This window comes from Catharus ustulatus, chromosome 1 (genome assembly GCF_009819885.2).
Source record: "Catharus ustulatus isolate bCatUst1 chromosome 1, bCatUst1.pri.v2, whole genome shotgun sequence".
Classification (NCBI taxonomy): domain Eukaryota; kingdom Metazoa; phylum Chordata; class Aves; order Passeriformes; family Turdidae; genus Catharus; species Catharus ustulatus.
In genome coordinates this window covers 98,779,679-98,792,463 of record NC_046221.1, presented here as the reverse complement: position 1 = coordinate 98,792,463, position 12,785 = coordinate 98,779,679, and the positions used below count along the sequence as shown (strand labels likewise).

Sequence of the window (12,785 nt, the reverse complement as noted above, 5' to 3'; positions counted from 1 at the left end):
CCATTTTCTTCCTTCCTTGCATTTCCTGTTGTCCCATTTTTAACTACATGCCATACTTAGCAGGCTTTCAGATCATAACACCCAAATGGCAGTGTTTGTACATGTTTTTACACTGTGTAGCACATGGTGGAGACTTCTGAATGCTATGGGAGGGACAGCCAGGGTTGATGTTGAAATAGTAGCAGTGACCTGAACGCATCAGCGTGATTATCTATGGGTATATAACCAAATGCAGTGGTCATCAGAACAAATCATTTGCTTTAAGTCATTTGCCACACTAATTGTCATGAAATAGCAAATAGAAATCAAGATTGAAGTTGCCTGCCTACAGAAGTCTATCCCTACTTTTATAGTTTAAAACCCCTCACTTTTATCCCCAGTCTTATCTTTACAAGGTTTTCTCTCTTAGTGTATCCTGCACCTACTTCTATGTGGTTTTTTTTAATCCTCTTGTTTGTCCTTCTGCTTAAGTTTTGGTAGCAGGTAAGGAAGTAAAAGGGGGCTGGTTCTTTTACAAGTGCTGCATATCTAAGCTTCTCCTGATGAATGCACAGGTTCCAACTCATTTAGTTATGACATGACAAAAGTCTCTATAGTTTTGGGGGGGGGGGTGATTTTGAGATCAAGACGTTAGTAAACCTATTTTTGACAATAGAAAGGAGGCAAAATATCAGCACATAAACCAGAAGTCGCCTTTGTTTTGAGGTGCTGAGCTCTCAGCAGTGCTGCTGATGAACAGCTTTAAACACTTTTCAGTAAGATCTGCTGGTGTTTAGAGGAATTCTGTAAATGTGTGAGCACTGCTACTTCTGTAGTTGCAATTTTATCTAAAATAAGAAGTTATTCTTCAGTGTAGAAGATCAGTTCAGCAGTCATAATCAAAATCTAGATCTTCAGAAAACGGCTTTTATTTCAGACAAGTAGTTTCTAGATACAGAGCTATCTTTGGAGAAAAGGCTGTTTCCAGATAGCACCTACAGTTTCAACTCGTGCATTAGGAGACCTGTCACATAGGAGGCAGTGTGTAATTGCAGCTCTGGTAGGCATGTGGCAGTGTTAGGTACAAATCAGAGTAGTTTCGTTCCCACTTAGCTCTCCAAGATCTGAAACACGGAGAGAGAATGAACTATTTCTTTTTATCACTGATTTCTCTGCCTCATGGCTTCTAAATTAGAGGGTTTTTCTTAACAGGACCACTGAGTTGTATTAATTGCAGTTATATTACTAATCTGAGAGCTTTTCTCACTCTTTCAGAAACTTGGGAATGACACAACTCCCAGAGAATCTTTTGACTCAACAGTGAGCTCAGAACGACTGGATGGAAGTGGTACAGGTACAGTATAAGTTTCCTGGTATAAATTTCCTAGAAAATGCAAAATGCCTGATGTCCAAAATCTCACTTCCCTCTTCAGATTGAATGTCTACAATTGGTTAAGCAAAGTAGGAGCATATACTGTGTGAAGATAGTTAGAAAAAAGCTCACTTTTTGTGCTATGGATGGCACTTTTCATGAAGTCAACTCTAGGGCTGAGTTTCCTGCTCTGTTTTTTACTCGTGTTGCACAGGAGAGAAAGTACTTGGTGCAGGTGCCTGGGCATGCCTTAGAAAGAAGGGTCGCTTTTGATGGGATCAGCAAAGCTGAAGCCCAACCCAAGAGCCAGCAGAAATGTCTGTGCACAAAGAAGTGAAAGTGCTCAGTATATCTGAGGATGGAAATATGACCAGTTTTCAAGGTTTAAGTCTGCTCATACTAACTTGGGTAGTGCTGACTTTCAGCTGGCTGTAGTGCTGTTGGTCTTTCAGCAGTCCTGACTCACAGTCTATGGTAGCTGGCTCTTCCCAGGATTTAGCCAGTTTGATTGAAGCTAGGGCTGTCTGCAAAGCTGTGGAGGCACCTGGACACTGCTTGTGTGCACAAAGCAACTCTCCATTGTACAAAATGTACACATTGTACAAAGTGGTGTTCAGCCTTGCAGTGCTTACAGCATGAATTCCCTCTGCACCTCATCTTTCCATGCCCTTGTCAAGCTGCAGTCCTGGGCCCTGACATGGCAGTGCCACACTGCAGCCACCTGAGGACAAGTTGACAGACTGGTTTTCATATATACTTTGGGGACTGGTTAGTGAAGGCTTCCAAAGGGATTCCGCTCTGGTGGTTTGTTTTACTACATGAAAGGAGTGGTCTGAACTAGGAAATCCAGGTCTGAGTTCTCAGTAGCAGTGGTATCCTGCCAACCTGGCACACAGGGTTGCTAAAACATACAGAAGCAAGGCTGGAAAAACAGGCTGAAATAAAAATCTAAATGAAGCCATCTTGATTGAGCGCTTCAAATATCAATTTTGAAGTTTTATGTCTTTCTAAAGCTTTTTTTTTAAAAAAAACACATTCTAAGCATGCCATAATCTATAAATCAGTTCTTTTAAAGCCTGCTTGTCTTTTGAGGAGGACATTGTGGACTGTATGTGTCCCTTGATGACTGCATACTGAAATCAGAGGAGCAAGGATAGTCTGCACTTTGGGCACTAGAGTAACTGAGGTTGTCTGACCTCAACTTTTCTCTGGTCTTTGTCTCTGTATATGACATGTTTCATCCCCACTACAGTGCACTGTGCTTGCTCCTTCCTTCTGGCCTCCAGCTGTCAGTTGTTTCCTTACCACTCTTGCTGGAGAGCTCCCCAAGGCTCCTTTTCATTGTTGCAGCTACAGTTAGTCTTTGGCTTGGGCTAATTTATTTTAAATTACTGTGTTCTAATAATGTTAGAAGGCCTGAGGTCAGGGAGACAAGAAAGAAAGTTAATGGAAAATTGCTCAATATTGTTACAGGAGAACTATAGCTAGTGGTGCAGAAGGAGAATAAGTTTTGGGCGTTTTATTCCTTGCTTTGTGTCTGGATTATGCCTGCTTTTTTTGTACGCACACACGCAGATGTGCAGGCAGTGTCCTGCTGTTTCACTTGCAGCAAGGAAGTATTTCACGTGTGCAGACACAAACTCTCCCTGTCACGCACTCACACTCATCTATATGCGCCACACAGCTGTCTGCTTTGCCAGAATTTAACTCCAGCTGGGCTGGAAAACAGCTACAGAGGCTGGAAAAACATACTGGAGATCGGCTTGCAGCAAAGTGTATAAACACTCCCCCTCCCTCCCACTGCCATTGAAATGTCTGTGCTCAGCACTTGCAGGTTCAGTAGGCTTTCTGAATGGGAATAGCAGGTAGCTAGGTCAAGTCAGCATCTGTAAGCACACACTTGGCTTTGCCAAGTACCAAGGCTACCATTCTGCATTTCAGTTTGCTTGTGATTCTCTTCTGAGAACAAAGATCTGAAGACTGTTGGAAGTCCCAGGCTAACATACAAGTTCCAAGATTATAATTGAAACTGCTACATATAAGACTTCAACCTCCTGAAAGCTGCAGAGTGGCAAAGTAGAGCAGGCTTTTTGCTTGTTAGCAACCTGGAGTCCAGCAGGCTTTCTATGAGCTTGCACAGATAGATGGGACTGACTTACTGCTTGTAAGTCACTGTAAATTGATCTCTAAATACCTTGGTCTTTGTTTGGGATAAACAACATGTTGGTAAACTTACTAATGTGTGGAAACTGCAAGCCATGTACAGTGTTACTAGACAAATCAAAATACTATATAAAGAATACTTTGATCTGGGCTGAGTTTCAAAATCTCTTTCAGAGCTTGCTAAAAGCAAGAAGTAAAAAGATGTAGCCTACTGGTCACACACTTGGGATTTATTTTTTGGGCCAGGATTTCTCTATTGATCTTGGAAATCCAACCTTTTGTCTGTGGAGACACAAAACAGTCAAGAGCTGCTTTTTCTACTGATCCATCACTGTTTTCTCAGCAGGTAGGCTGTGCCATCTGCTCCTAGAAATATGGAGGAATAAGGTCCAGCTAGCCATCATCCCAGTATATTAAAAAGGGGGACATGCAATTGCTGTCTTGGGCAATTAAATCACAAATCTTAGCACATGTCAAAAATAGCAGGTTTAGATGCTTTGCTTGCAGAGATTTTGAATAAGACATTAGGGATCCTCTTACACATAGCAGTGCATGTGTTAGCTTGTGGTGGTATTTTCCACACCACTATACCTGGAGCCTTCTGTGCTGCAGCAGACTTTATTTTGTGTCTGTTTGTTTCAGTGCCTAAACAACAGCAGACCCTTCCAGAGAGTCGGTTTGCATCAAATAAAGGTGACTCCATCTCAGTATCATCAGAAAAAAACTCAAAAGCTGAACCAAAGGCAGAAGCTGGTGCAAAGGCAAGAAGTTCTTCCAATACACCAACTAGTCCAAAGCCTCCACTGCAGTCAACAAAGCCCAGCCTGGCAGGACGACCCACAGTGCCACAGAAACCACGCTCTGCCTCTCGTACTGGTGAGAAGCTCTTCTGGGCAGTTGTTATCCCCAGCTCCAGGTGCTGTTTGTGTGGGCTGTGGAGGTGACACCCATTGCCACATCCTGAACAGAAATTAAATGGAGAGGGACAGGTTCTTCATTGCCTTGCTCTTGATTCACAGCCTTCTTTTCCATCTCCTTTTGCCCTAATTCAAATAAACTTATTACAATGGTTTAATCTGTGATCCTCACCAGTAGAGTGTGAGAAGCAGTAGTGGCAGTGGCAGAGTTGTTTGGAGTTAGTCTGCTTTTACAGAAGTGAGCACGAAAAGCTACTTCAGCATCAAAGCCTTATTGTAGTAGCACTGACAAAAATAAATGTGTCTTCTCTAAACACCTGGCTCTGTATACTAAAGTCCTTGGGGTTTTGTGGCAGGCTGGTCTTAGCAAGTACCTGTTGATAGCTTGCACAAACCGTCTCTTACTTTTTCCTTGTTTAGCCTTTATTTCCTTATTGGTTTTAACTGAAAAATAATTGTAACTGTGCTTTTATAACCCTGCAAGACTGCCTCCTGCCCAGATATTATCTTATGGTTTCCAGTAGTGGGAAATGTTTTAGCAGATCTCCCATGCATTTGTCTGTCTGCTGTTCAACAGGCCAGTGTCACAACCTCCTCTTCCCAAAGAACAGCCACTGCAGCTGAGGGGAATTAAAAGCCAGTTACAGACTTCCCAAGTATCTACAGCAAATATAGCTCATTAACTGCCAGGGAGTGAAAAATATGAGCATGACCATCTGTAAGAGCTTGTAGCCCTCATGACTTCCCATAATCACTGTTGCCCTTAGAATGCTGTAATGATGAGGAGTCAAAGGGATGTTATGGCCTCCTCCCTGCCCTTGATGTGAAACCTGAGCATTCCTTAGTCTCTGCACTCCAGTGGGCAGAATGTTGTTCACATACAAATTCACCTTCAGATTTTAGGTGGATTTACATTTATTTTATCAACCATTTTAGAAATTGTCATCAAAATTAAGGATGTCGGGTAAGATGCTCATGAAGATGAAGGCTACAGGAAAGCATGGATTATTTAGTGGTGTTTAATTTGTAAAATAGGCAGTCAGAAAGACCTGAGCTGTCTGTTTCTGCCAGCTCCTATTTCCTGCAGAGAGACCATACTGTGGATTTAACACAAGGGAGTAATTAATACTTACGCATAATAAGCCAGCTCTTGGTCGATAGTAAAAGGAACACAGCTCTATTGCAGTCTAACTTCTGTCCTAGTACTTGTAGTAACCCACTGTCTAACTATGCCCAGGCAAAATGGTGAAGAAAAACAAGCAATCATCCTTTCTATGGTCTTGCCCTTTGTTGTTTCCAGCAGTGTGGCCATGCAAATAGTAGCAAATTTTTGTTAAATAATCTGGGTGCAAAGGAACACAGCTCAGATGTCCACAAATTTTCAGACTGAAAGTCTATATCTAGCTGTGTTTACCAATCACTGTGCTTGTCCTTGTGTTGATATTGAGCTTCCCCAAGTAAGTAGCCTCACAGGCATATCAAATGCATGGAGAGGGGCCAAGAATTGTTGTATCTGTTCATACCAAATTGCATTTGGGAAGCTCATCACTTTCCTGGGCTAAAAGTGAAACAGTTGACTCTTTGTGGTGTCTCCTTAGCAGAGATAAATTTTGATTAATTTCTAGTATGCAACTGAATTAACTCTTTTTACTAATACCTGATACAGATGATAGTCTGAGTTCTTTTTGTTCTTCTGTTAATGCTAATCTTTCTAGTTCCTTTGTTATACACACATGCCACTGCTTACTTTTTGAAAAGCAAACTTAAAAGCAGTTTAAGTAATCCGCTGTGGCTGTACTTCCCTACTGTCCAAATGAGGCCTGTCTAGTGTAAGACTGAAAAGGTCTTCCTGTAAGGACTCTAAAGGTGGTAGTCAACTTGCCTTACATAATCCATATCCAGCCTTTTTCAGAAACAAGATATCCAGATAGTTTTAAACTATGTATTTGAGTTTAAGTCTCAGATTTTCTCACAGTCCAGAAGATGCCCCTGTGTTATGCTCTGGGAAATTATTCATGGAAGCAACTCTGTAATGCTTTTTATGTAATTTGTTTCCCTGGTTCACCTTTAGACCTTATAATTGTGAAACAGGATATCTAAATTGATCAGTTCATTGTGTTTCAGGACAACAAAAATATAACTAGAATAAGTATTTCCAAAATTCCATCCACATTTTTTTTTTCAGTTTTTCTTTACAATTTGCTACTTATGTCTTGCAGGTAAATCACTTGGTCACATCAGATTTCTATTTGCACTACAATATCAGCACACATGAAAAATGCTGAAATTGAGATCTTCTCTTTGACTGCTAAAAGTCTTTCACCTGAACTGAGGTCCATACAATTTGTTCTCTTATTGTAATGTAAATCCTGAATCCATCTTTTTCTGACACAGGTTCTGGCTTTGGTTGTGTATTGTGTTGAGGTTTGGCCCATCATAAACAGCACTGTTTCTGTGAGCTTCAGTGTAGATATATTTTTTCCTTCTCACCCTTTTGTTTGTGATACTCCACAGAGGATCCTCCAGAGTCTCCCTCCGGCCCCAGTTCCCCAAAAGTTGCCCTGCTTCCACCGGTGCTGAAGAAAGTTCCTTCTGATAAAGAAAAGGATGGTCAGAGCAGCCCCTCAGTCAGATCATTTTCTCAAGAAGGTAGGGGTATTTGTGTAACCTGGTGTCTTCTAGTGAAATTTAATGTGTCATTGTCTCTTGATTTGTTTTCACTTGGAAGGGAGGAGGGTTATACATTTGAAGGTGCAAAAAGCAAGGAAAATGTATCTGGTCACCTATTCAGCATTTCATCCACCCATCTTTCTTTGATCAAATCAAATGAACAATGAATCCCTGAGTATTAATAATGTAACTGAACAATTAAGGGATTTGTGTATTGTGTACGTTTATGGTTGGTTTGGTCTGGACTAAGATGCTGGTTGATATTGGTCACACAGTAATGTGAAATGCAGCTCTGTGGTTCAGCAGATTTCCAGGGAGGCAGCCATAACTTTGTTCCTTGCAGCCAACCCACTGCTCTCCTTGTTTTCCTTTCTGTGGGGTCTCTGTGACTGAATTTGCCTCCCTGTCCTTGGGCAGTGAGTCTCTGTGTGTCTGGACAAGGCTTGGTACCTTCTATCTTTTATGCACAACAGTAGGCCGCTCTCTTCTCTTTGCTGATTTTCATGTGTGCACTGGATTTCTACTTTTGCTGATGCATTTTCATGCCCTGAGTTGACTCTTAGAAGAGCTAAAGCTTCCTCTGACATCATAGGATATGTGGAGAAGTAGTTGCAGGAATGTTGCTCACCACGGTGTTAGCTGGCACAAGTGATGATGTTTGAAATCTGTGGGTGAGATGTCTTCCTTCCTCAGTTTCTCCTCAAGAAAGACATCTAAGGTGATTCCCATCACTTAAGCTGTGAAACAAGGGGGTGCCCTATCACACTCTGACAGCAGATATTCACAGCGTAGAATGGTGAAAAACAAGTTGAGGCAGCTATATAATACTGGGTTGTGAAGACTGAAGTTGTGCTGCCTACAGAGCCCACTGTCATCATTTAGATGATCCATATTGCCAAAAGCAACAGGATTCAAGGCACTGTGCTTTCTCACTCCTTGCTCTCTTAAACCTCTCCAGTCAAATTAGCCAAACACAGAATTTTCTATTCGATTATACACGGCACTGTACATATTGTATCGATAATAGTTTAAACTTGCCAGATCCTTAAGGAACTGCTGGGCTTTGCATGAAGTTGTTTGGAAAAGAATAAATTCTGTTTATTTTATTTTTATTCCTTTTCATGTTTTCCTTTTTATTCATTACTGTCCTACTTCCTCACTCAGCCATTCCTCTGTCCTTGCTTTCTGCCTCTCTTCAGGCTACCAAGTTCAATTTATTTCTGCAACTGGTAAATCACTGCAAATCTGTCCAAGTTAGTAACAAAATCATATCTCCTGTGAAATAAAGCTACAAATTAGATGATATTTGATTGTAAACTTGCTTTATGTTGATGATTTTAACTTCATGGGACAATCTGAAAATATACTTTTTGCACTGTGCGGCTGTGATATCGGGCTGCAGTTACCAACACCCCAAGATATCTGGACTACATTTAAACAAACAACTAGCATACTGATTACTGCTCTCTGAATAATTGATTAAGTGGGTTGGATAAGTGAAATTTTTCATATTACCTTCTGTATATGGGCCTACAGAACAGCTTAGGAGTAAAAATTAATCCTTTTCCTTGCTAGAGCAAACAGGAGATTGTCAAAACAGAGATGCAGCTCTTGACTGTGCCAAGCCATCTGGCAGCGTGAAAACCACTCCGGGGCAGTATTCTACCAGTGCAGAAGAAGAAGCTAATGTGCTTGGGCAGAGGATGGCACAGCCAACTTCTGGTTAGAAGTTTTCATTTTTCATCACGGTGGTGCTTGATAACTGGCACTAACAATTGTTAAGAAATGGTAATAGCAAAGAAGCCACAGAATGGTGTGGGTTTGTCATTTGTTATTATGAGAAAGGTAAAAAATCTCATGAGGTTCTAATCATATTTCTGTCCCCATGGGATTTACATGGCATGAAAAAAATCTCAGATAAAACATGTATGTGCATTTTTCCTTTGTGCCAACTCCAGTGACACAAAGGCTGGCTGCAGGTAGGCTGGCTGCTGCTTGCTGTGCTTGCGCACCTGTCATTTCTAAGATCGTGCACTTTAGTGTTTCAAAAACCATTTCAGCTTGAGTATTGTTAGTGCCGGTTTCAGTGCATCACTCACAAAACCATTTGAGAACTGGGTAAATTGGATTATTTGTTGTTACTTTGATTTTCAATTGCAAATGCGAACAAAAACACCACCTAAAGAACCCAAGCCTAGCACTGTTAGTTGAAAGAGCAGCTTTGACTCACAGTGAGTCCATTCAGTAGGCTATAAAAATGTTTGTTTCCTTCATGTGCTTTTAAAATAGAAAAACTCCTGTTCTCAAATGGTACATGTTTACATGTTTCCCTTTACCTCTTAACTGGTTGATTTAAACAGTTGTTCAAAATTACTTTTTTTATTTGAACATCTTACACAATTCCATTTACCCTCAGTTTTTCTGTTTATGAGACATCACATAACTCTTCCTCAGCCCAAATTCATCCTTTTTGTATTGTAGAATCAAACTTAGTCCATCCAAGATGGGAATCTCCTCTCCCTATCATAGTCAAATTATTATATTTTAGTTCATTCTGAGATACCTTGTCTGACAGAGATACCTTTTGCAAGCTGAGATCCTGCCATAGACTGCTGCAGGTCACCTGTGTACGATTTCATCAAGGCAAGAAGCCTGCTTTCATTGTGTGGACTTAAATGCCTGATAGATCTTTCAGTCATTTATGAGGCAAACTACTTGCCTATGTTTCTCAGGCCTTAAACTAAAATGACTGCTGCAGGATGTGTTTTGGATTTTGTTTGAAGAGTCAATGAAGGCCAGACAGCAGCCAGGTAATTATTAGGAGTTAATAATGGTGTTAAGGATGACTCAAAAAATTTCCAGACACCTATTTCTTTGAAAAGCAGTGGTGTTTTGGAAGGTGGAAATGCCTGAATATTTTTTACAGGATAATCCTCTCAAATTCTATGAAATGGCTTTAAAAATCTTTGCCAAAATCTCTTGTTTCCCGGCTTGCAATGCCAGGATAAGAATGCAGTGAGTGTGTAGCTGCTGGTCCTTATTTCCTCATGTATTTTGGCTAACACAAATGAGAAAACAGATATTTTGGACTCAGGAGAACTATTTGGCTGCCTTGGGATCCCTCTCTGCACCTCCCACATTCCTGGCAGTCCATGACACAGCCTGCTGCACTTAAAGATGGTCAGTGGCAAGCTGCTGCTATGGCTGGAGTTGCGTGCTGGTGACAGGGCAGGCTGTCCCTTGCAGGGGTGAGGCTACAAGTGGGTGGTACATGGGGAAGGAGAGGTGTTGCTGCATGGCCACAGCAGCTCCTGGTGCTTTGTCAAGAGAGAGATTCACAAAAGTGGTCAGGAACAGGGATCAGTGTGAACCAAAGCCAACCATCCCTAGCAGAAATGGTGGAGCAAAGGTCTTGTAAAGGCAACATTCAATTTTGTGGGAATAAAGTGAGGTGACTTGCAGCAAGGCCACATTTAAGGGCCATTGTGTCTGAAGTTTCACTTTAAGTGCAAGTATGAGGTTTGTAATGCTATCAGTCCTTGAGTAAGGTCACCCTGGTTGAGGTGTACAACCATCTTGTTACCATAGCAGTTGCAGGCCACTGATTAGATCAGGAATCTCAACATGGTTTTACAACCTTCTTTTCCAATTTATTTTGAAGCTTATAGGTTTGGACAAAGCCTTGGATTTATGGGGTTTTCTGAGTGCTAGGTGAACAAAATGGGTAATTGTTTGCTTTTAGATCATGGGAAGTGGATATGGCCTCCTGCTTTCCCCATTGCCAAGCACAGCAAGGTGCAGAGCCCATGGTCTCATTTGGAAGAGACCATGGTTGGGCTCAGAGCCATGAGTCTCCTTTGTATCAGGGACCTGGCAGAGAGAAGCAGTTTGGGTAACTTGAGTGCTGAGGTGAATGTCTGTGCTGATCAAAGCTGCTGAGTCAGAAAGGAGAACACAGATGTGTCCTGCCTAGGGAGACCAGGCCTGCCTGAAGATGTGCATGTCTGGGCTGAGGGGTGCCCAGCAGGCACATCTGCCTGAGCAGTCAGGAGTGCACTGTCTGAGATCCATCCCAGCTGGAAAAGAGAATGCTGTTCTGGTTTGGAAGTGGTGTGAGGAGAAAATCTCAGGGCCATTTCTAACTGTAATGTTTATCCATGTCACTAAGTGTCATGTTCCAAGTTTGCCTGCTTGTCAAACAACAGTGTAATAAAACTTGCTGAAACTCTCCTCACCTTTTTCTGGCTTGAAGAATTAATGGACCTATGCTACTCCTACTAGTGCGAATTAATTCAATGGGATCAGGAGTGACTCCAATGTACATTAATAATTTTTTTTGTTGTTATTTTTCCTTCTTCTGCAATGATTAGTAAGTCCTATTTCTGTTTTATGCAGCTGCAAAAAGAAGCCCTGGGCAGCAGTCTCATGAGTTCCAGGAACTGAAGCAGAGGTCCTTAAGTAAAGATGGCCATCAGGGAAGCAAGTCCAGTGACTCTGGCGAAGAAGCAGATAAAGATTTTATTTTTGTTTAGCAATCAGTACAAGTGCTTTGTAGCGCAAGAGCTTTTTATAACAATCAGGGTTCAGCAATCAACAGCCCTTTTAGTCAGCTGCTCTTTCACCACAGGTACATTTCCATACAGAAAACCTGATCTTCCAATCGTGATTTACAGTACACCTGGCATTGATTCGGTCCTTAATTTCTGGTCTGTACAGTGCAGGCATTCATTTCCATGCCTTTGCCTAAAGCCAGCTATTCTTTCATGTATTCTACTTGAACTTCTCTGAAGCAGCTACAAAGAGTGCCCTGCATTAGGGCATTTAGAAAGCAAAGCAAATTAACTGGACACTGTCTTACACTAATACACTGTACAGCAGGTAATGTGTTGTACTGCTGAATGTAAATGTGTCGGATCTGCACGTGACTTACCTATAAATATATTCTTGCGGTATGCAATTGCACATTGTAATTATATTAAAAGAGCACACTAATAAAATAATTTGTATAGATTATATATATTAAATGCTTGGGTATGGTTTTTACATTCTCCCATAGGGAGCTTCTTTCTTCCTGTTCTCTTACTGTACATAAAGCTCCAATGCTTACATTTGTGTACTGTCAGAAAGCACAACAGAGAAAGATTTGGATTACGTATAACCATGGTATGCTTCCACATTCGTATATTAATGTATATAGTTGATTGGAATGAGGGCAATTGAAATTTTATTAATATTGGTGTTTTCTGGAGGCCTTCCTCGGTTCTGTCTGCATATTAGCTTCCTTTCAATGTGTAATTCTATGAGAAACATCGTTCGACATCTGTAAAAACATTTCCGCTTTTGAGGGAGGGGATGCAAATTTCATCTACCCACTTACATTACAGGTTGAAGGGATTTTATTCATATGTATATTTGTAACAATAAAAAAATGATTTTACAACTGAAATACTAGTCTTTGTTTTTACAGCACTGTTTGTGGTCTCATGGTCTCTGATCTGTGAATTGGGTCAGGTACGTAAAGTGTGCAGTGAAGATAAAACCTGTATAATTTTTCTGCTTCTAGTAAAGTGCCTCTTCTAGCTGAGAGGGACACATACACACCATAACATTGCTGAAGGAAGATCTCTTTATTATTCTCCTCCCTTGGAATGTTGAGCAAAGTAGCCTTTGTGTGAGCCAGAAAC

The 12,785-nt window shown here is 41.2% G+C and overlaps 1 protein-coding gene across 1 annotated transcript in view; it reads left to right on the top strand.

The window, feature by feature from the left end:
* The window catches only part of CARMIL1 (capping protein regulator and myosin 1 linker 1), a 192,017-nt gene extending 179,470 nt beyond the window's left edge, over positions 1 to 12,547 (top strand). The window contains exons 34-38 of the mRNA XM_033053339.1: positions 1,255 to 1,333; positions 4,157 to 4,390; positions 6,946 to 7,080; positions 8,677 to 8,823; positions 11,497 to 12,547. Of these exons, the coding sequence (XP_032909230.1) occupies positions 1,255 to 1,333; positions 4,157 to 4,390; positions 6,946 to 7,080; positions 8,677 to 8,823; positions 11,497 to 11,633 (732 nt within the window). The 3' untranslated portion in view covers positions 11,634 to 12,547. The remainder of the gene's footprint in view (positions 1 to 1,254; positions 1,334 to 4,156; positions 4,391 to 6,945; positions 7,081 to 8,676; positions 8,824 to 11,496) is intronic.
* Positions 12,548 to 12,785: the final 238 nt, after the last annotated feature.